This window comes from Aethina tumida, chromosome 6 (assembly GCF_024364675.1).
Source record: "Aethina tumida isolate Nest 87 chromosome 6, icAetTumi1.1, whole genome shotgun sequence".
Taxonomy (NCBI): domain Eukaryota; kingdom Metazoa; phylum Arthropoda; class Insecta; order Coleoptera; family Nitidulidae; genus Aethina; species Aethina tumida.
The window spans coordinates 13,767,859-13,791,362 of NC_065440.1; the positions used below are offsets into that span (position 1 = coordinate 13,767,859).

General features: G+C 38.5%; 1 protein-coding gene across 2 annotated transcripts; it reads left to right on the top strand.

The window, feature by feature from the left end:
* The first annotated feature begins 1,150 nt into the window (after positions 1 to 1,150).
* LOC109608026 (uncharacterized) lies at positions 1,151 to 17,299 on the top strand. Of its 2 annotated transcripts, XM_049968826.1 has the most exons (14): positions 1,151 to 1,287; positions 5,338 to 5,514; positions 5,655 to 5,715; positions 5,768 to 5,892; positions 5,944 to 10,291; positions 10,355 to 11,644; positions 11,700 to 12,116; positions 12,171 to 12,450; positions 12,509 to 12,801; positions 12,854 to 13,098; positions 13,153 to 13,401; positions 13,456 to 13,686; positions 13,742 to 14,181; positions 14,237 to 17,299. In XM_049968826.1, exons 2-14 carry the CDS (start codon positions 5,351 to 5,353, stop codon positions 16,846 to 16,848), a joined length of 10,755 nt encoding a protein of 3,584 aa, XP_049824783.1. In that variant the 5' UTR covers positions 1,151 to 1,287; positions 5,338 to 5,350; the 3' UTR covers positions 16,849 to 17,299. The 2 variants fall into 2 exon arrangements, with proteins under 2 accessions (XP_049824783.1, XP_049824782.1); XM_049968825.1 differs by having other exon boundaries at positions 5,944 to 11,644.
* The last annotated feature ends 6,205 nt before the right edge of the window (positions 17,300 to 23,504 follow it).

Consider the following 23,504-nt stretch of genomic DNA (forward strand, 5'->3'; position numbering starts at 1 on the left):
AAGGATAAAATTAATTAACACAGATTTAATCATCAAAAATCTCTTCCAAATTTGAAGTGGCTGTATTTATATTCAGCTCAATCCAGAAAAATATATGTAACAACAATGGTAAATTTATATTGTTCTAACAGTTCACATTAAATAAAAGGTTGTGGTTAAAATACTTTTGGGCCTTTTGTGTTCAAGTAACTGCATCATAGTCTGTAAGTAAATCTATTACATTAACAATGTTAACCACACTCTTCGAGTCAAGAGACTTTGACATCTTATTTCCTCAGATTTATCTACAAAAAAAGCAACTCCGTATATTTTTCTTTAAGGATACAAAGTTATTATAGTGTGCTGAAATGTTGAAATACAATTTGTTGTTGTAACATCTAACATGAATTTTATTTTGTGTTCACTCAGATGTGTTACGTAATTTTCTTTACCAAACATCTCATGTTTGATAAGCTGTAGTTTATTCTGTGGATTCATTTCAAAGTTCAAGGCTGTTTATACATCAGATACTATTAAATTCTTAAAATTATAACTTATAACAAACTAAATCAATAGCCAAATGGCACTGGTAATTGCAGAAACCTGTAGTTTAAGGAGCGGCACCTCCAGCCGTGGACAGATGGCACATCCTTGCCACGTAATTTCTTTCCCACATCACAGGATTTATTTACGTATCGACCTCGGGCACAATTTTATCTCACCCCAGTCGTTCAACGAACAAGCATTGTGCCGCTACAAGTTCCAACTTACTGACTGACTGTAATGCGTTCAATAAAGAAATATTACATATCAATTGCGTGCCGTTTTCTTTATTCGTGCTTTAAACCTATCATCGTGTCCATTAGCACAGTCCATACTGAATGGTAACAACAATACAACGCATAATGCCGTGCCCGGATGTACGGGGGCGTAGGTGACGGCCGACGCCCTTCCACCAGTCACCCACGGCACCAGCAACGAGTACCATCACGGCACAACTCCAGACAATCAACCCAAAGCACACACCACTAACGCCGACAATACGGCCGCCGTTTACCTTGCTTATGAACAGCCGAACGCCTCAATGGCGGTAACCGGACGGCTCGTGCACCATCGGCGCGGCTCGTGCCGGCCATTTGTGTGCGCACCCGTTCCCGCTCTGCCTATTCTCCCATACACAGGCTACGAAACGATATAATTTTTGTGGTTCGTCGACGTTTATTAAATGTGTTGAAAATGTATTCAAGGCGAACGCAAACGGCAAGATGCACGGAACGTTGGAACTGATGTGAACACGTTTTTGACGAGGTAAGGGACGCCGAGATGTGATACACGTAAGGTGCGGACTGCGTCGTGCAAAATGGCCCTGTTCGGCGTGGCCTGGCCGCATTACACATAGTACCTAGTTCAAGACGACCATTAGTGCACCGTAAAATCGAACCGAACGGAATGAATAACGCTGCCGACGTTGTGGGCAGACGTTTTTACGGACAAGAAACGCTTTAGTTAGTCCATAAGGGTCAGTATTCCTTTGTTCTTTTGTATTATTGATCCCCCAGGACTTTGTTAATGCGGTTTTACATGTTGAAACTGGACGGTTTTTATGTGAGTGATCGATTTTTTTACGTGGTAATATAATGGAGGATGTGATGCTTGTTATATTTCCACGATGGGACGCGTCAGCTAACAAGTATGTGATACAACGCAGTAGTTCATGAAACAATGCATTGTTTCATTTCCGATTATAAATACGTTCTAATGTTTGCGAAAGTATTTAGAATGACAAGGAAGACAAAATAGTTGGTTTAAGTTAGTCTTGTTGGGTTGTGCATGTTTCAACTTGATCATAATACATAACTGTGGCATATTATGGATGTACCAAATTGTTACTTAATTATCTTCACTTCCATAAAAGTAATGCAAACTATTTATAGTGATCAGAATATACAAACAATTGTTCATTGAGATGTGCATGTTTCAACTTGATCCTAATACATAACTGATGTGTATTATGGATGTACTAAATTATTAATTAATTAGCTTCACTGCCATATAAGTAATGCAAAGTATTTACAGTGAATATTCAAACAGTTGGTTAAATCTCATTGTTCATTTTGTGCATGTTTCAACTTGTTTTCCAAGTACCCAAGTGGATGTACTACGTTCACATTAATAAGATGAATTATTGTAGCGTCGTTTTATTTGTTTTAATTTGCTTCAACTGACGAATGAATATAAAATAATTGCTTGTATTGAATTACAAAGTTTGTCATTTAAGTTGTTTATATATTTATAATCGATTACGGTGCAAACAGTAATAAACAATGGTACAATTATACAAATACATATAGCATTTTGCTAATATCGACTTGTTCAGTATCCAGACATGTATATACACCAGTGGCGGCTCGTAAGGTTTGAGTCTGGTGAGGGACGTTATATATTGAACAAAAAACAATATTTTATTTTATTTACACATAATTAACAACATAGAGTTCGAATGATCAGTGCTTTTGTTATATAAATTTAGTTCTTTCAAGATCTTTTATACCGAACTATAGTAATTTAAGTTGGAAATACACATTTGTTTGATTAAAAAATTCACCACGTCAACGGCATTTCTTATGTTAATAATCGTGTTATCTTTCGTGTTATTACTAGTTAAGCCACTTTGTAATAGACAGAAGATGCAGTATTAGAAACCTTTCCACAATTGAATCCAGCAAACACGTACTCTATGGAGTAGTTTTTGAAGCTAAAGAATCGGCAATGTACGGGAACTTCGTTTTATGTCGGCATCTCCCCCACCACTGAAACAATGACCTTTAAGGCACATGCGCGGATGTTGAAATATGGAAATATTCTCTGTAGAACTTGAGCACAAAATATTCATTGAAATTTGTCGGTTTTATAACACATTACCCTTTTATTTTGGTTTTAAGTTTAAGTTATATTCTGTTTTAAAGGATAAAAAAAATGCATTTTTTAATATAAACGTTATGGCAATAAAATCATTTTAATGATCATCTATAGATTTTTTCTGATGTTACCCTTGAAGTATATACAACCCTAATTGAAATTTCAAAAATTGTTTTGTTTTTTCATATTTCCATATCCTGAAAAGGTGATGAGTTTAAATTTGGTTTGTATTACTCTAAAATATGTACCTACAATTCATTGTAAGTTCATGATGAATCAGGGGGTTCCCCTCTTTGTCTCATCCTATTTTCTACGTCTTTGGATGTTTGTCCAAACTATTAAGCTTTTGATATTCTTTGCACAATTTGGAAGAAAAAAGGTATTCTTGATTCATATTGATTGTCACAGCCATTTTTGAGATATTACAGGTTTAATGTTTGGTGAAAGTGATTTCCATACAGTACAAAATCAGGTAAATATGACATGATGAAATAACTTCAGGTTGTAGTTGTTTGCATTTGTAACAAGTAAATACCAGTGAAATAGTATACATAGGTCCTGAATATGTTAATACGTCATTAAGTCTGGATGAATGTCATGGAAGAGGAAGAGCATGAACTGCTGTAAGGCGATATACAGACAAATATCCTAGAAGAAATTATCCACTTATGTGAAACAGGTACATTAAGAACTAAAGTTAGAGAAGATCAAGAACAGCTAGAACAGCTACAAATGAAGAGAATATCTTGGATTTAGTTAACGTAAATCCAGCTGTTAGTACAAGACGTTTGTTACAACAAAGGTATTTTGGAGAACGTAAAAGAACAACAGCTACATAAGGATGGTAAGGGCCCTTATGGACAAGCTCAAGGTCTTCTAGAAGAGGATCTACTGTTAAGACTACAATTGTGTCATTGACCTTGAGCCCATCAAGAAGATGACCACTCATTATTAGCAAAAGTATTTTTCACCAGAAATGGTGTTTTTAGTGTGCACAACGAACATGTTTGGACTGGTGAAACCCTAATGCAAGAAAATTAACACTATCAACAATCATTTAAAATAAATGCTTGGACTACATCATTAGGAAATAAAGTACTAGCTTATACTTTTCTTCCTGGTAATTTGACTGGAGAAATGTATCTTCAGCTTCTATAGACATGACATTACAAGTTCCTCGAGGATATGCCACTAGATAGAAGATATGATCTTTGATATATGACCTTCCTCATTTTGACAACAAGGTGTCGATGATTTTCAAAATATTTTCCAAATTAATGGTTTTGCGGTTGGAATGATGCACCTATAAATTGTCCTCCAAGGTCACCAGACCTTAGGTTTATATTTAGATTTAGATTTATAGTGTGGTGCCAAATGAAAAAGAGGATCTGTGCTTTGCCTGTTAATAATATGGAATAATTACATCAAAGAATTGAAAATGCTCTTAATGAAATTACAGAAGAATAAGGTCTGGACTTCAATAATGAATAAGTTTATGCATCAATATGAACTGTGCATAGAAGTTATGATTATTAAATTAATAATAAACATTTTTTATTCATTCATTAATCAAATTAATTAAAAGATTGTCACAACTACATGATTTTATCTAAACATTGAAATTGAAATATCTCAAAAACAGTTGAGAATGAATCAAGAGTACCTTTCTTCTTCTAAATTTTACAAAGAATATGAAAAGCTTAATAGTTTTAAAAAATATCCAGTGGCGCAGAAAATAAGGCAAGAAAAGGGGGGAATCCCTCAGAATCTATGCTACTGTATCATTATGGGAAAAGTTTATTGTATTGAATTGTTGGTATGTATTTTATACACAGCAAATTTATACCCGATTAGATATGGATATATGGAAAAAATAACAATTTTTGAATATTTGTTTTTGTTATTGGTGTTCCACCTGCTTCCAAATGTTTGACCATCTATTTTAGAAACACTTGCTATATTTAGAGAGGTTGTTTCTTATAACGAAACTTATTTCATGGTGTATTTTTATTTACATCCTTCCTTAGCTTACAGTAATCTCATGCCACGTTGATGCATTGCAATTCATTTTGGTTATGCTTAATGTATCTATTACATTGTACAATTATAAACTAATAAAAACAATATTAATGGTTTTCATTATTGTTGTTTTCATTCAAATTCTTTAAACTATAAATATTCAACACCACTTTACAACATTCTTATCCGGATCTCGCCGTCACTGAACACGATTCGTCGACTCGATTTAGAAAGTAGCCAATTTAAATTTATAATTGGCTTACACGAAATCGATTTTTCCGTTAATTGCCCTTGAAACCGTCGCGAGATATGACCGTAATGGCGGTAAGTAAACTCGCTCAAGCACGGACTGGAATACTGACCCGAGGCAACGAAACAAATGCACCACCACCAGAGAGTACCGAGACGTTTTTGTCGCAGATAAAACCCAACAATGGCGGACGACGAGTACGCGAGAAAGCTGGAGAGCCTCCAGAAGTACATACCGTTCCTGAACAACATGATCACGCAGCTCAAGGATCCGACGCGCAAGAACCGCGAGCCTCAGCTCAACAAAATGGAATCTCTGCACGCCATGATCACCGACACGAAAAAGAAGTGAGTATTGGAGACGCAGCTGGACGTACGGACGACCTATACAATAGATGTATCAATAAACCTTTCATTTGATCGCATTTTTTGTAGTTAGTAGTCTTAATCAATGAAACGAAGCAACAACTTTTATTTAATGTTTACAGACTGAAGCTAGAAACGCTTATAAAATGCGAAGACGTCATACTGAAGCTGTACGAAAAAGTGGTAAGTACGTACGGACAAACACCAAAACTTGTACTAGCCTTGAGTATTTTAGAACCTCAATAAGCCACCCCTGAAGGTGGAACATAGCCAGGTGGAAACGCCGGCTAGTCCAAGTCCACCACGAGACATCGTGCCCACCAAGCCGGTGGTCATACCCACTGAAAGTGAAGCTCAAAGGTACCTACACAATATAAATTAAATACAAGTTGCTGGAGTAATGCTTTACAGGATTATAAACGCTGAGACCCTGCCAAGGAGGTCAGAAATCCATCAGGTCATAAGCAAGAATATTGAAATCTTGTCAAGACCACCAATAAGTCTGGATGACTTAAAGACACTTGAAGATGATGTTAGTGTCAAGTTGGGTGGTCGAATATCCGATTCCCTTCAAGATAAATCAGTTAACGAGCTTGAGGTTATGAAACAGAAGCTTGTGAACATGTTGGAAGGGTCGGATAACAGTCCTAAATCAGAGGAGGAGATTAACACTACCATTAGAAACACTATTGTGCTGAAGAAGAAGCCTTCCACTTCTACAAGTTTGGACAAGTCAAAATCTAGTAGGTCACCAGAGAAGAAAGACAAAGACACCAGTAAGTCACCGGCAGCTAGTAGTGACAAAAAAGTAAAAATACTCAAAGACTCTGATAGCATCTTTGGTAGTTTACTGTCGAATATTGATAGCCAAATAATCGACAACAAGAAGAAGGAAAGAAGAAGTTCACAGTGCGGCAAAGATGATTCAAAGAAAGACAAACACAAACATAAACACAAAGATAAAGATAAAGATAAGGATAAAAGGAGAGACGACCACAAGAAAAAGGACCACAAACATAGCAAAGATAGGAAAGAAAAGGAAAGTCGGAAAGAAAAAGAAAGCAAACCCACAACAGTTCCTAAACCTGACGTTGACAAAGATAAAACAATAGATCCAGAATTGGAGATACAGAAAAAGCTGGAGGCTCGTGTGGAGGCAGCCATTGAGTCCAGTCAGGCCCTTGCCAAGATTAAACTAGAAGCCGAGGCGAAGAAACCGGAAGTCACGGAAGAACCGAAGTTCGACGCCCAAAAATTCAAACGACTGGCTGACAAGTACAACAAAAAACCAAAAAAAGTTGTCGAACCAACTGAAACTATTCCAGTGCCGGAACCCTTACCTCCATTGCCGGAAATTAAGATACCGTTCTTGGAGAACCAAAACACATTGCCTTCGTCATCACCCAAGCCGGTACCACCTCCGGATTTCTCGCAAATCCTCCAACCCGGCGCCACCGACATAATAAACGACGTGGTCAAGCTGCTCAGCAACACTCAGACCCCTCAAAAACCTCCCGACTTCACGGAAGACGTGATGCCTAACTCCTTCATAACACACCCGCCAGTCCTGAACCAAAACAACGTGCGAATGCCTCAGAACCAGCCGTTCCAGAGGTTCGGCAACGAGAGCTTCCAAAGCTTCAACAGGCCCCAATTCAATTACCAAGCCTTTCCCAGAGGTCCGAGACCTCAGCGCAACTTCCTTCCGCAGCAAATGCCCCAATCATATTTCCCCCATAAAGAGTTCACGCCCGCGGCGGCGCTGGAAGACCACCAGTTCATCCAGCAACAAAACACGTTCACCAACTTCGGGCCCGACACGTTCAACCAGCCAACCTTCCCCAATCAGGAGCAACTCAATTTCAACCCGCCGTCCTTCCCCAACCAGGACCAGCTGAATTTCAACCAGCCGTCCTTCCCCAATCAGGACCAGCTGAATTTCAACCCCACGAACACGGGCATGCCTCAGCTGTCGCCCCAGGGCGACATGGGCAACTTCTATAACGACATCAAGCCGTACCGCAACCAGTACGGGTTCGGTGACGTGGACATGAGGGTCGAGATGGGCGAACAAAACATGTGTTTCAATCAATGGGACAATCAGAGGAACCGCAACCAAGGCAGGATAAACAGGGACCCGAGGAACTACAGGGAGTACCGGGAGATGACCAGACGGGAAAACAATCAAGAACCGCTGTTGTCGCCGGTCGAAAACCGACCTCGTGAAGGTATGCGAGAGAACCGGGATCCACGCACCAATCGTGATCCTAGGTTGGAAAGCAGGGATCCCAGGCAAAACAAGGAACGAATCTCGAGGCCGGAACGGAGGGAATGTGAGGAATCACGTTCCGAGTACCGGCCTAGATCCACCAGTAGACCTAGGTCTAGGAGCAGGGCCGGGTCGGAGTCGAGGGAGAGTCGCTTCGATAAAATGTACAAGAACGATTCTCGTAGGTCCAGGTCGAGATCACGGCCTAGGGAAGTCATAGAAAATATCTACAAGTTAGACAGAAGGAGGCCGGCCTTAACGGTGCAGAACTTCAAAATACCCAAAATTAAGCGGGACGCTGAAGCTGATCGTGAAAAAGGTCGAGAAGCTATTGAGGAGGGTCCGCCTACTTTAGTACCTGAAATACCACTCGATAAAGAAGAGGATAAAGTAGATACTAGCTCTATATCTCTGTCTACACCAGTTGAGGTGCCAGCTATTAAAGAAAAAATTGATACAAAAGAGAAGATTGAAACTCCAGAGGCTGAAGTGGTGACGTCAAGTGTAGTTGATGAAACGACGACCACAGAAACGACTGAGCCCACAGCACCTTCCAGCGAACCAACTAAGACCAAAGAAGAAGACGGAAAAGATAAGGACGTAGCTGAAGTCTCATCATCCAAGAGTGATGACAAACCTGAAAGTGCTGAACTGAAACCTAAGCAAGAGGAAAGTAAATCGGAACAAAACATTTTGGCCCAATTTTTCTCCAATTTGATGGGAAGTAAAGAAGATAAAAAGGACGCTTTGTTATCCCTTATTAGCACCTTCTCGGATAGTTTTTCTGAAGACAAACTGAAGAAGATAACAAACATAATTAAAGATGAAGATGAAAGCAAAACTGAGATTAATGAAGAGAATGTGGAAGCCACAAAATCTGAACCAAAAACTGAAGACACGGAGGAAGGAAAATCTGACACTAAAGGTGAAGGGGAAGAAACCAAGTCTGATATCCAAGAAACCCCCAAAAAGCCAAAGAAGAAACTTGGTCCCAAATCAAAGGTGCAGCCAGAAACCCAAACACCTGAACCAGAAGTAGGAACGTCGAATGAACCTGAGAAGCTGAAGGAACCGGTCAAAAAGAAGAAACGTGGCAAATCTGAGCTGGATTTGCTGCATGCGGACATTCAGGAGATGTTCATACGTGATGGGGTGCTGACGGCTAGCGGTAAACGTATGTGTAGAATGCTAAAGTCCGAACCGCCACCTCCGCCTGTCAAAAAACCAGCTGCGTCCCCCAAGAAGAACGCGAAGCTAGCGCAGCCCGCGTGCGTGGTGCAGGACGTCAAGGTGGTGCTCAACAAGATCCCGGAGGAGATGTGCGAGGCTGCAAAGCCGAGGATTCTACGTTCCACACGTAATTCACTGCCTGTGAACGAAGATGTGTCGGCTGAAGAGTCCGAATCGGCTGGCGAAGAATCGCCGAACACCGACACCGAAAAGGAACCGGAGAAGGTGCAAAAGGCGAAGGTCAAGAGGAAGCGTAAGTCCAATTGGTCGGCCGGGCTGATTAAAAAGAAGAAGAAGAAGCCGGTGGAAAAGTCGCCGACGCCTTTGGAATGCGACAAACCGGTCGAGACATCTTTCGTGACGCCAGATCCCAACTACTATCTGGATGAGTCTCTCAAGATGACTTGTAAGTTGTGCCCTTTCACCACCAAGTACCTGGCCACGCACTATAGGAACGAGCACCCGGAGGAGGAAATACTGTCGTCCAGACCGTCTCCGGAACACGCCAAAGAAGCCATCGAGGATGCCAAGCAGAATCTCAAGATATACGAGGCGATGGAGCTCAAGGGTAGCAAACGCTATGAGTACGAGTGTTGGTTTTGCCCTTACAAAGGGTTGTGCCACCCGTACGTCTACTATGAACACGTCTCTAATCACACGGGTGAATTCCGATTCTCCTGTGCTGAGTGCAACTTCGTCGTCAGCAATAGTAAGGCCCTAAAAGCCCACAATCAGAAAGAACACAACGATAAGGGTCAGAAGAGCATACAGCCCCTCAACTTGCCCAAATCCATGTTGTTCCTGTATCTTTGTGGCGAGTGCAACTACACGCAGATCAACGAGGACAAAGTTAAGGAACACGTTACCACGAGACATAAGACTGCCAAAATCCACAAAATACACGGATCTCGATTACTGCGCGACCCCGATGAAGGTACGTCGCCAACTGTGAATGACAATGAATCTCCAATAACCAAACGTAAGCTATCGGAATCGGAGTTGCCGGACAAACCTACACCGAAGAAGACTAACGTGAAGAAGAAAATCAAAACCACCAACGCGGACGATCCTCCTTTACTCACCGTGGAAGAACCTAAGAACAAACCCAACCTAAAACGTTCCGAATCGCTGAGCTCAGAGGACGTAGACATCAACGCCCCCCGACAAAGACGTGCGGCCATGGAGAAGGCCACGGCCAAAATGAAGGCGCAGCTCGAAGACGGCGAAGCCAAAGACAAGGAAGCCAATGAGTCGAAGGAGGTGAGTGCTTCCGAATCTTCCGACGACCAGAATGAGGACCGCGATCCTCCGGTTTTGTTCAAGGAGGAACCGATCGAGGAGCCCGAGCAGCCCAGGCGGGATCCCGTCGACATTAACGTGTTCACCTGCGCCACCGACATTAACGACGACAACGAGAAGATCACGCAGGAGAGACTGAAGACCATGGAGGACATCAACAAGGCGTTCGCCAACAGGAACTCGTTGAATTTCGTCGAGAAGCTCAGCAACCGGTTGTTAAGCGAGAAGGACGTCATCATTAAGTCGGAACCGGTGGACGAGCTGGAGATGGAGCCGGAAGTGGAGGTGCCGGTGGCTTCGTTGCTGCCGGTGCTCGAGAAGTCGGTGGTCAAGAAGCCGACGTTAACCGAGGAACCGGAGGAGGTGATCAGCCGGCCTTCCATCACGGAAATGCCGCAGAAGATAAACGACAAGATCACCGGCATGATCGACAAGCTGCGGGATCAGCTGCACAAGGGCAAGACTGCGGAGGACGTTGAACGGGACGTCTTACAGTCGGACGACGACAACAATCAAGATTGGGACAACGGGAACGACGATTCCGACAGTGGGCCTCCGCCTTTGGTGCACCTCAGCAGCCTCAAGATGGAGTGCGCTGGTGCGACCACCTTATACGCCGGTCGCTACATCCGCATAATCAGGAACAAGAAGAATTTGTTGATTTATGTGTGCAGGGTGCCTCCTTGCGCCTTCTTCACGTACGAACGGGAGAAATTCGTCACGCATTGTGACGAAGACCACAAGTTGGTGACTGTGAAAGACTGTGATGTTTGCAGCATACCTGTAAAGGGCGACAAGGAGAAACCGTCCATGTCTGATTTGTTCAGGCACGTGGAAACTGAACACGAAGACGACCTGTCTTTGGAGTTGAAGCCTGTGGTGGAAGCCGACTCTACATTGTGCATAATATGTGGTAAAAGTGTTGAGGATATGGGTAAACATATGGAGAAGCACTCCATCAAAGACGAGTTGTCTTTGGAGTTGAAGCCTGTGGTGAAACCTGACTCCACATTGTGCGTGGTATGTGGTAAAAGTGTGAAGGATATGGATAAACATATGAAGGAGCACAAGGAGAACTCCAAAGAAGACAACCTGTCTTTAGAGTTGAAGCCTGCGGCGGTACCTAGCTCCGCCTTGTGCATAGTGTGTGGTAAAAATGTGGAGGATATGGATAAACATATGGAGAGCCACAAGGAGGACTCCAACGAGGAACAGCTTGAATCGCAGGCAGCGGTTTTGAAGATGCGGCGCTTTAGCGGCGACAAGTTGTCGACAAGCAATGAAGAGGAACAGCCCAGTCATACTGATGAACAGGTAGGATGTGATGATAAACAAATACATTGTGTCTGACTGAATATTGCTTTTAAAGATGGAAGAAGAGGAACCTGTGTCGATGGGGGTGTTGGAGCCGGCAGAAGCGGACGATTCGTTCCCCAAAATGGTCATCTCCGAGGTGGTATCACTGGCGGAAACCGACGATCAATCGGAAACGGAGACGTCGGAATTGGCGGTACCACCACTGACGCCGATAGCAGCCCCGCCCGCCTCAACAAGCGTCGTAATTGTTGGTGAGAAGGACGTATCGCCGAAGAACCAATCCTTCACCATGATCAAAGAGATCAAAATGAACTTGGAGGAACGGGGCAAGACGCACAAGTCGCAGACTGCCATGAACAAGTTTTTGAGCTCCATTTCGGACTTGTACAAGTGTCCAGCCATGCATTGCCCTTTCACCACCAACTTCATCGACTTCTTCGACACCCATTTAAAGGCCCACCAAAACGAGGTACTTCATGTCTGGTTGATTTGTTGGCTGGCTTATTGACTTTAATTGTTTTAGATCAAGGATTTCGTGCCGTGCGTCTACTGCGACTTCAAAACGCCGTTGCAACACGTCTCCACTCACATCAACATCCGCCACGCCCACTGTAGGTTCGCCTGCTTCTACTGTCTATACAGGGCGGTTAAAAAGGAGTACGTACTGATACACCAAGACATGCACCACCCTGATGAAGACTACTCGGTGGTGCAGGTGGCCCAGATGAAACAAGTCCGCAAGTACTTCTTTCCCAAATCTCTACCTACTGTTCAGAAGAAGTGTCCCGCTTATATATGTGGCGGTAAGTATTTGTACAATTGCTCAAAAGGTCAACAAATAACTGTGTTTTTGTTTATTAGAGTGTAAGCAATTGTTCCTCTACGAAGACGATTTCCTAGTCCATTATCCACTTCAACACAAAAATCTGGCGACACAAACACGACAATACACTTGTGGGCACGAAAAGTGCGGCCAGGCCTTCAAAAATGTTCATCATCTGGAGATACACTGGAACGTGATGCACGACGTCAACCCCTACCAGTGTGCCCACTGCCAGTACAGCAGCAAAGAGAAGAACCTGATTTTTCAACATACCATCGACGAACATCCCAATTTGGACATAGAAGTTTTGGTGCGGTTAAATCCGTTAAAAGTAAGTGAACCTATAACTAAACAAACTTGTTCTGACCCAAAATTGTTTTTAGGCTCAAGGTATGAAGGAGTACCCCATGTTGTACTACACCCAGGAGGCGATACGCAAGCTCAGTCGAATAGTACGCATCCCTTCGGACTTCTTTAAGAAATCAATCACTGGAAGCACGGCAAAGAAAGCGCAACCCACCAGCCAGACCGTCTTGGTTACACCACAGACGTTGGGGGTGTCATCGCAGGTACTCACCATGCCGAAGCTCGTGTCCATTACCACCACCATCCCCACGATTACCAACGTGTAAGTTCATATTATATATTGTTGTGTTGGCGTGTGGTGACTTTTTGGTTTTAGTACCACCGTGGCGGAGGTGAGGGCCACCCCTGCCTCGCAGGAGGAGAAAGTACCTCCGGTGGAAGTGGTGAACGTGGACTCCAGCGGTCAGGAGGACGACGAACCTTCAGGGCAGTCCGGGTCTGAACAGGACGTGGATCCTTTGAACATCGATTCTGATACGAAGCCGAATGCAGAGGTCAAAGACAAAACTGGCGATGATAAAAAGAAGTTGATGATTACCGGACTTAAAGGATGTGACCTATTCCAGTAAGGATTATACATTATATATTGGTACTATTATTCAATTTTGTGTATTTTTAGGTGTAAGTTTTGTAAATTTACGTACCCGACTTTGGTGGCGTTCAGGAACCATGTGGTACGTTCGACGACTTGCAAATGGATTGACAGGCCGCAGAAGCCTTACGAGTGCATCCACTGTGGCAGGTGCATGAGAAGCACCAGCGCCTTAGTTGACCACATCCAGTGCCATGGCACCTTGAGGTTCTCTTGCTCATTGTGCGACGACAAGTTTCCTTCACCGTTACAAATAAGGTAAGACCAAATAGTTAATAGTTATTTATTTGTACTGACTAATTTAATTCCTCAGGAACCACATGAAGACGCGCCACAACGTCCTGAACACCACCACCACGCCGGTGGATCCAAACAAGCACCACGTGGACGAGGACGAGTTCATAGCCCGTCCGAAATTCGCCATAGAGCCGTCGTCGTCCAAGGACGCAGCACCCGCAGAACAGGCCGAATACTCGTCGGAGAACCTCGTGTTCACGCCCGATAAAATCGACAACATACCGATGCGTTGTATCTTCAACACGCCCCTCAAATGCGGCCTTTGCAACTACACCAACAAGGTCCGGACCAACTTTATCAGACACTTCAAGATGCACCTGGAGGAGAAGCCGGTCCCAGACTCGGCGCCCATCAATCCGGTGCCTTGTCTGGACAAGAGTGAAAAGATGTTTGACAAGATGACCAATTTGGCGTTCAACGGGTTCCAGGGCGCCAAAACTCAAAGCAAGGACAAAAGTAAGTTGACTTGCGTTGGTTTTTATTTAATTTATTCATTGATTTGCTTTGGCAGAAGAGAAAGAAGTGGAGACCTACATTCCGGAGTATGTGTGGTGCAAACGACGTTACGTGTGTTGCGTGCCTGGGTGCAGCTATCTGTGTCTGGAGGAGGCGTTCTTACGTCACCACATGGACGCCCTTCACGGTGAGGTCGTGATATTCTCCTGTCCGCACTGCAAAGTCAAACAGCTGTACGACGACGTGGACAGTCTGTTGAAGCACATGCGTTTGCATGGGTTGTTGCTGTACAAATGCGGGTACTGCAGCTTCATACACCACTTGAAGCATAAAATAGAGAAGCACACCGACGACACGCATCCAGGTATGGCGGCGAAGGTGGTGATGCTCCGTAACATCGAGGCTGAGTACGATAACTTGCATGAACCGGTGCCAGTGCCGCCGCTTCCACCTGCCGCACCCAAGACGAGGGATTGGAGGTGTTCCTTATGCAAGTACCGGTGTGCCGGCGACGAAGATATTAAAAACCACGTGCTGAACAAGCACGAGATTGATTCTCAGTACAAGTGTGCCCTGTGCACCTACAAGAGTAACGACAAGGACACCTTCCAGCAGCACTTCGCCGACAACCACGAGAACCAGAAGATCGACATAATTTACGTGTACAGGAAAGTGGAGAAGGACCAGAAGGGCTTGGAGATCGGTAGTTTCGACACAACGCCCTTGTGGCGAAGAGCCAGGGTGAGGCAGATCCGGGGCATTTTGCTGGACGAAGCATCAAAGGAGGAGAAACCGGTCAAAACCCCTAAAAAGGTGGTGAAACCTGCCCCCTCGAAGCCGGCACCATCCAATCTAGACCTGGCTATTGAGGCTGTGGTTTCCGGAAATTCGGAGGTACTAAAGTCTAAGGGACTGCTTGAGACCACCGAAGTGAAGGAAGCCAAGAACGAGCCTGTAAAACCTGTCCACAAAAAAGAGGAGAATGAGCCGGCGAAGCCGGTTGAGGAGAACGAAGGAGATGAACCAGCAAAAGTGGTTCAAGTAAAAGAGGTGGATGAACCGGTGATCGTCATAGAAGATGATGAAGAAGAGTCGCCGAAGGCGGCAGGCAGTACCAGCGTCACCACGTCTTACGGCTCCTTTGGCGCCCCCTATTATAAACAGTTCATGTGCCCGAGCTGCAGCAACTTCAAGACCAAACTGGTGCCCGACTTCATCCTCCATCTGTACAAGGAGATGAAGTGTAAAAGGTTCAAATGCAAAATATGCAGCTCCTTCTCTTGCGTTGCGTACGAATTTATTGAAAGTCACATACGGAACGTGCACAAGGTGGAGCCGAAGCCGAACCAGATACTGGAACTGCCACGCAACAAGAAACTGGAGCAGTGGGTGCAGCTATTGCTGCAGTCGCAGAGTTCGGCCATTATAGCCAAGTATGGCCCCATGGTGAGTGAAATCAAGGTGGGTGGAACGAAGAATTTGCCCTGCCCATATTGTACTGAAATGTTCTCCGATCTGGGTCATTTGCACGAGCATCAACTGATACATTGGAGTAAGCAGCCATATGCCTGTCCAGCCGAAGGCTGTAGTCGGCGTGGTAACAAAAAGGAACTGTTGGAGATGCACATGTCCAAGGACCATCCGGATTTGAAGAAGCCGTTGATGGTGGTGGGACCTGTGGTCCACGACGTGATTTCCGCCCCCAGGAAACCAAAGCAACAAGTGGAGGAAAAGTTGGAGGAGATCATACCTTTGGAGGACCCACCGGAGGACGACGAAGATGAACCTTTGCTAGAGATCCGGGCTATAGTTGATGAGCCAGTTAGACCTGTAGAAGTCGTGATGTTTACCTGTGACGGCTGTGCCTTCTACACCGAGTTCATGTCAGTCATAGAGTCCCACGTTAAGGAACACGTAGGTGTGACCATATCCTACAAGAAAGTACGGGCATGCGACGACGGTGGCAAATCTAACGTGGCCTGTTATTACTGTGCAATAACAGGCTCAGACCTCACGATCCGTGAGCACCACCTGCTAAAACACCCCGAACTAACCTACAAACCCTACAAGTTCACTTGCGAGCTGTGCACGGAGAAGTTCATGGACAACAAGCAGATCAGGACGCACTTCTTGAGGACCCACCCCAACGCGGAGATACGGTACAGGAATTTGAGCAACGAGGTGCGCGAACAGAGCAAGTTGGGCACCAGGGTGTTCCGCTGCAACCGGTGCACCTACTCCAACACCAACACGAAGACGGTGTGCATCAGGATGCACGTCAGGTCCCACACCAAGCCGGTGAACTGCGGGCTGTGCAAGATGAGGTTCCCGTTCATGTCGCAGGCTAAGCAACACTTCGCCAAGAAGCATCCGAACGAGCCGTTGGCTGTGGAGGACGACGAGGAACGGATGAAGGAGACGCGTACTATACTGGGGGACATTGTGAGGAACGCCGAGCTTTTGGACTTTGTGCCGCCCAGCGTTAAGCCGCCGCCGGTTGTCAAGAACATTGCCAAGAAGTCGACGTCCAAGCCTGCCCAGACCGTAACCACCAGTGATATTTATAACGACGATCAAGATCAGTTCGTCAACATTTTCGATTTGTGTCCGGAGGTTCAGATGGAGACGGGCAATTCGGAACTGGACGGTAATAATTTTGATTCTTGACCCATTTCACCGTTGAATTTCGAGGATAATTTCACTTTGGAGGACTTCATGCCCAACATTTATAACTTGTTGTCCCAGGTGAACATAACTGATTTCGAACTAGACGAATAGGAGCGATTTAATAAGGACTGACATTAATTACATGTTAGGGGGTAGCTTTAATTTTATTTTTCTGATCGCTCCATTACAGACTGACTACGATGCAAGCTAAGTTTTATTAGCAGGTTCAGTTTACAATCTGTGATTTTGTATATAGTTTAAGAAGTATTATTTAATAAGTTTAAAAGACCTTGTAAAGATTTAGATTGTAAGTAATAAATTAAAATTTTCATACAATACCGATATTAAAGATTATTTTCGTTGACCACTTATTTTTTAACTGAATTTTGTAAATGTATGTATGAATTTAATAATATATTTCATTGAAAATAAAACACAATATTTAATTTAATACAGTTTTTTATTCACATTTAAATATATATTAAATGACACTATATGCGTTTTATTATGCACATTAAATAAAATTAACTGAATAAATTATTGAAAATTTATTGGATTTTACGGTTATAACTTTACAATTAAATAAATGTGATACATTAATTTATAATTATATGTGCATCAACCCCAAAATAAATAATAAATAAATAAATAAAATATGAAATATATTTTTTTCCTGAAACTTAAGAAATTTTCATTTAAATAAAGTAAAAATATTAATTATTCTATTAAATCTTATTAATCTATTAATATGAGAGAATTTGAATATTCAAATTTCTAGTAAAGAATATGTTTAATTAGTTTAATTATTTATTTTATATTGAAAGCAAAAATTTCAGTTTAATAAAGTAAAAATATTAATATGTTAGATTCAATTTAATCAAATTTCTCGTAAATAATATTCCTTGAAAGAATCTTTTTAATAGTTGATTTTTAATAATTAATTAATAAATTAATTATAATATAAAATCATTTTCATAACAATAAAGATAAAGATAATTTTTGTCCTAAAATTTTTAATTATCATAATTATATATAATTATTATTTTATATCATAAAATTTTTAATTATTATAATTATTTATTTTATATTAAAAGTAAAATTTCAATATAATAAAATAAAAATATTAATTATTTTATTAAAGCTTATTAATCTATTAATATAATATATTCAATCTGAATATTCAAATTTCTATTCAAGAATATTCCTTGAAAGAATCTTTTTATTGTTGATTTTTAATAATTAATTAATTGAAATATAAAATCATTTTCATAATAATAAAAAGATAATTTCCTGAAACTCAAGAAATTATTAATTATTATAATTATTTATTTTATATTAAAAGCAAAAATTTCAAAGTAACAAAGTAAAAATATCAATTATTTCATTAAAACTTATTAATCTATGAATATGACATATTCAGTCTGAATATTCAAATTTCTATTAAAGAATATTCATTGAAAGAATCTTTTTATGTTGATTTTTAATAATTAATTAATAAATTAATTGAAATATAAAATCATTTTCATAATAATAAAAAGATAATTTTGTCCTAAAACTTAAGAAATTTTTAATTATTATAATTATTTATTTTATATTAAAAGCAAAAATAAAGTAAAAATATTAATTATTCCATTAAAGTTTAATAATCTAGTAATATAATATATTCAATTTGAATATTCAAACTCCTATTAAAGAATCTTTTATTGTTGATTTTTAATTTTAATAATTAAGTAATAAATTAATTAAAATATAAAAACATTTTCATAATAATAAAAACATAATTTTGTGTTGAAACTAAAGTAATTTTTAATTATTATAATTACTTATTTTATATTAAAAGCAACAATTTCAATTTAATAAAGTAAAATTATTAATTATTTCGTATTAATTTGTTAAATAGTATGAATATTTCTAGTAAAAATCCTTTTATTGTCAATTTTAATCAGCAATTAATTAAAGTATATAATTGCTTTTATTTATTTCATATTTTCAATATTATCAAAAATTATATTATTAGTTTTAATATAACTGATTTAATTTAATCTTTTAATAATTTAAATTATTTTAAATCAAATAAGAAATATATACTTAAAATAATAATAAAAATAATATTTGATATTAGGGTTAATAATATCAAATAAATTTTAATTAATTATCAAGTGATAATTTTCATTTTTATACCATCCCTGTAAATATTCACCTTATAATACCCATTAAATGAACTTATTAATTAATAAGGTTTAATATAAATTATTCTCTGAAAATCCTTCTCTCCTTTAACCATTAACTTTATTAAATATATTAAATAAATTAATTAATATATTTAAACTGTCACTGAAAATATTTTTCTGAACGCACTACAGACGCCATAGTAGAAGCGGAACGCACCTAACATAACCTAACCTCAAAAAATTTCAAACTGTGATTCAAGAACAAAAGTTTAAACATATTTATTAATAATAATTGAGCTGTGTGGGTATGCATTTTACACAAACTAAAGTCTTTGTCAATTTTTGGTATTCTTAACATTGCTAACATAATCGGTGAAATGAGTCAAAATTTGAAATCAAAATTTATATTTTTATATTCTAATAATTATTATTTTTATTGTTAGTTATTGCCTTACGTTGTGAGTAATATTGCATTAGATTTCAAACTTAAAATGGCAGTAGTATTTAATAAAACATTTAATAATAGGTTCCAATTTTTGTTACTTGAGTTTTGTTTGTTTAAACTTATCACAATTACATTACGTGTCGTGCGCCGTAATCAGACTAAACTAAACAACGCGAGGCGTACATTCCAAAAGCCAAAACTGTGGCCGGCCCGCCGTCAAAGAGGATCCGTGTCAACAAAACCCAATTCGCAGACCCCCGCAATAAACCCGTCACAAAACCCGTACCGATATTTACCTCGAGCAAATCCGGACACGCTCCTCCTAATCACTGGACAAACATCTCGCCATCCCGCCGCCACGTTCAACGGGTGGCCTCTCACAAGAAATCAGAATTTCTCGCCTAGCGGTACCGCAAGTGGCCGTTTTATTGCCCGGTGAAACCCCGCAGGTACTCCGTGCGACGAAGCGAGAAAGAAACGGCCCGGCGTCACCCCCCGGCCGCGCTCGCAAACCCGACGACGACGACGACGACGGTGCCCCCGAACATTCCGCGTCCGACCTCCGCCGTGTCGTGACGCACCACCCCGCACGCCGATCGGTGTTCACGTGTTACGCTCGCGGCTCCGTTCTACCCCCGAGTACAGTTCAAGTCCGGATGGATATGTGGTCGGTCGCGTTGCTGGCGGCGGTCGCGTGTCCGCTTGCCTTGGCCGGCAGTTGCAGGGAGGCGAGCATGTGCTGCACCGGCAGGGATTCGTCCTGTGTCGTGCAAAAGGCGCCGATTAATGCGATCATCGAGGACCTGAGCGACAAGCCGTGTTACTGTGACCATGCCTGTCTCAAGCTGGGGGACTGCTGTACCGATTTCAAAGAGGCCTGTGGAGGTAAGGAATTTTTTTTATGGAATAAATGGTTTATTACCATTGAGTTTTAATCTGTACTCAAAAAATTGTATGAATAAAATATGCTGAGCTTAATTTTATTTATTAATTACTAATTAATTTAATAATTAATAATATCATTATAAATAATTACTGGACTTAATAATTTAAAAATGACCAGTTTATTATTTCATTCTTCTCATTATCTGTGAGATTTGACTCCCTCAAGATTTCTTTAAAATTAGAAATGATGTTAAATATTTTAATTTTAAAATTTCATTTATTAATTTATAATATTTAATAAAATATTACTGGACTTAATAATTCAAAAATGACAAGTCTATTATTTTATTCTTCATAATGTGAAATAGTTTTCACTGCATAAGATTTCTTTAAAATTAGAAAAAATATTAATAATTTTAATTTTAAAAATTTCTTTATTAATTAGTCATTAATTTAATAATTAATAATACCGTTATAAAAAATTGCTGGACTTATTATAATTTAAAAATAACCAGTCTATTATTTCATTCTTCTCATTATCTGAAAGAGATTTGACTCCCTCAAGATTTCTTTAAAATTAGAAAGAATATTCAATATTTTAAAATACTGGACTCTACAACATTTCTCTAAAATTAGAAAAAATATTAAACATTTTAATTTTATAATTTCATTTATTAATTGATAACATGTTACAAAAATTAATAATAATAATTAATAATTTAAAAACCACAAATGTAATATTTCTTTCTTCTCACAATCTGAAAGAGACTTCACTCCATAAGATTTCTCTAAAATTGGAAAAAATATTAATTATTTTAATTTTAAAATTTCATTTATTAATTGATAAGATGTTACAAAAAATTATTGGATTTAATAATTTAAAAATGACAAGTGTAATATTTCTGTCTTCTCACAATCTGAAAGAGACTTCACTGCACAAGATTTCTTTAAAATTAGAAAAAATATTAATTATTTTAATTTTAAAATTTCATTTATTAATTGATAACATGTTACAAAAAATTATTGGACTTAATAATTTAAAAAAGACAAGTGTAATATTTCTTTCTTCTTACAATCTGAAAGAGACTTCACTCCACAAGATTTCTTTAAAATTAGATAAAATGTTAATTATTTTAATTTTAAAATTTCATTTATTAATTGGTAACATGTTACAAAAAATTGTTGGACTTAATAATTTATAAATGACAAGTATAATATTTCTTTCTTCTCACAATCTGAAAGAGACTTCACTGCACAAGATTTCTTTAAAATTAGAAACAATATTAATTATTTTAATTTTAAAATTTCATTTATTAATTGATAAGACGTTACAAAAAATTATTGGACTTAATAATTTAAAAATGACAAGTGTAATATTACTTTCTTCTTACAATCTGAAAGAGACTTCACTCCTTAAGATTTCTCAAAAAATTAGAAAAAATATTAATTATTTTAATTTTAAAATTTCATTTATTAATTGTTAACATGTTACAAAAAATTATTGGGCTTAATAATTTAAAAATGACAAGTGTAATATTTCTTTCTTCTCACAATCTGAAAGAGACTTCACTCCACAAGATTTCTTTAAAACTAGAAAAAATAATTATTTTAATTTTAAAATTTTATTTATTATTTTGTAACATGAAGACATTCTTAAAACATTTTTTCTCAATAAAAAATTAATTTAATACAATTTCTAAATAGTAAAAAATTTAAATATATTTTACTGAAAAATTAGTTATTAATTCTTTTATTCGTTTTTGACAAAAATGGTTAAATTAAATAAAGAAATAAATTTAATATTGATTAGTAATTTGTTAAAATATTTTAAATTTTACAATTTAAAAATATTTGTCAAGAATTTATTAAGAGAGTAAAACTTTGCCAATGTAGGTTATAAATATTAATAAGTAATTGATTTAATTATATTTCTTTAATGTTTTAATAAGGGATTTTAATATTTTATTCACTTAAAAGCTTTATTAAAAGTTTTGTACAAGTTAAACACATCTTCAACACTTCTTAGTAACTTAAAATAATGAAATTAAAAAAATAAATAAATTAGTAGAAATTCTAAATTAAAAATAATTTAAATAGATTTTAATGAACATTTATTTATTATTTATTAATGTTTAAAAAAATCGAATAAAGAAATAATTTTGTCAAAAGCTTAAAATATATTTGATAATAATTGAAAATTAAATCATATTTTTCTACACAAATAATTACAATAATTCATAAAAATTTTTCAACATAAAATTTAAAATTAATATTTTAAAAATATGTTTCAAGAATTTATTTAGAGAGAAAAACTTTTCCAATTTAGATTATAAATATTAATTACTAATTGATTAATAATTAATGTTTTAATAAATCTAAGGGATTTAATTTTTTTATTCTCTTAAGAGTTTCATTAAAATTTATGCGCAAGATAAAGTAAGTTAAATACATTTTAAAAACATATTAGTAACTTAAGAATTTGCTGATTTAATAAATTGAAGGGATTTAATTTTTTTATTCTCTTAAGAGTTTCATAAAAATTTCTATTCAAGATAAAATATTACTACTAATAATTCTTTGTTCATTCATTTTAATGTTTTTAATTTTATCCGTGATAAATTGTGTGTAAATTAATAAAAAATAAATAATAATAATAAATAGTTCTTTAATTAAATGACATTAAAATTAATCTATAAGAGAAAATTTTCTGTTTTTAATATAAAATACTCAGAATTTATTACCAAAATAAATAGCATGTTTTCCTTTTGAATAAAAAACAGTGAAAAAGTTTGTAAAAGAGTTTATTAGTATTTTAAGAAAACTGCCAATGAAATAAACAAGACTCTTTCAACTAGTTTGGCTGCTTAAGAAGTACTCGGTAAAAGATGTGTTGTAAAATAAAGTTTTACAAATACCTTTGCTTAAAACTTGAAAGTGGTTCATAGTGTTATGAAACACCGATACAAAGCTGTTCAGAAGTAAAATCTCTTCCCCAATTTTAAGAAACTCGTTCACTATACAGTAAGTAACGTGTCGCCCTTCCATCATCAACACGCGAGGATCCATCAAAAGAAACGTGCCCCCGCAAATTGGACGCACCTGTTATTCAACAGCAAACGCATCCCCCGATAATTGTCTTTGTCCACTTCACCGGA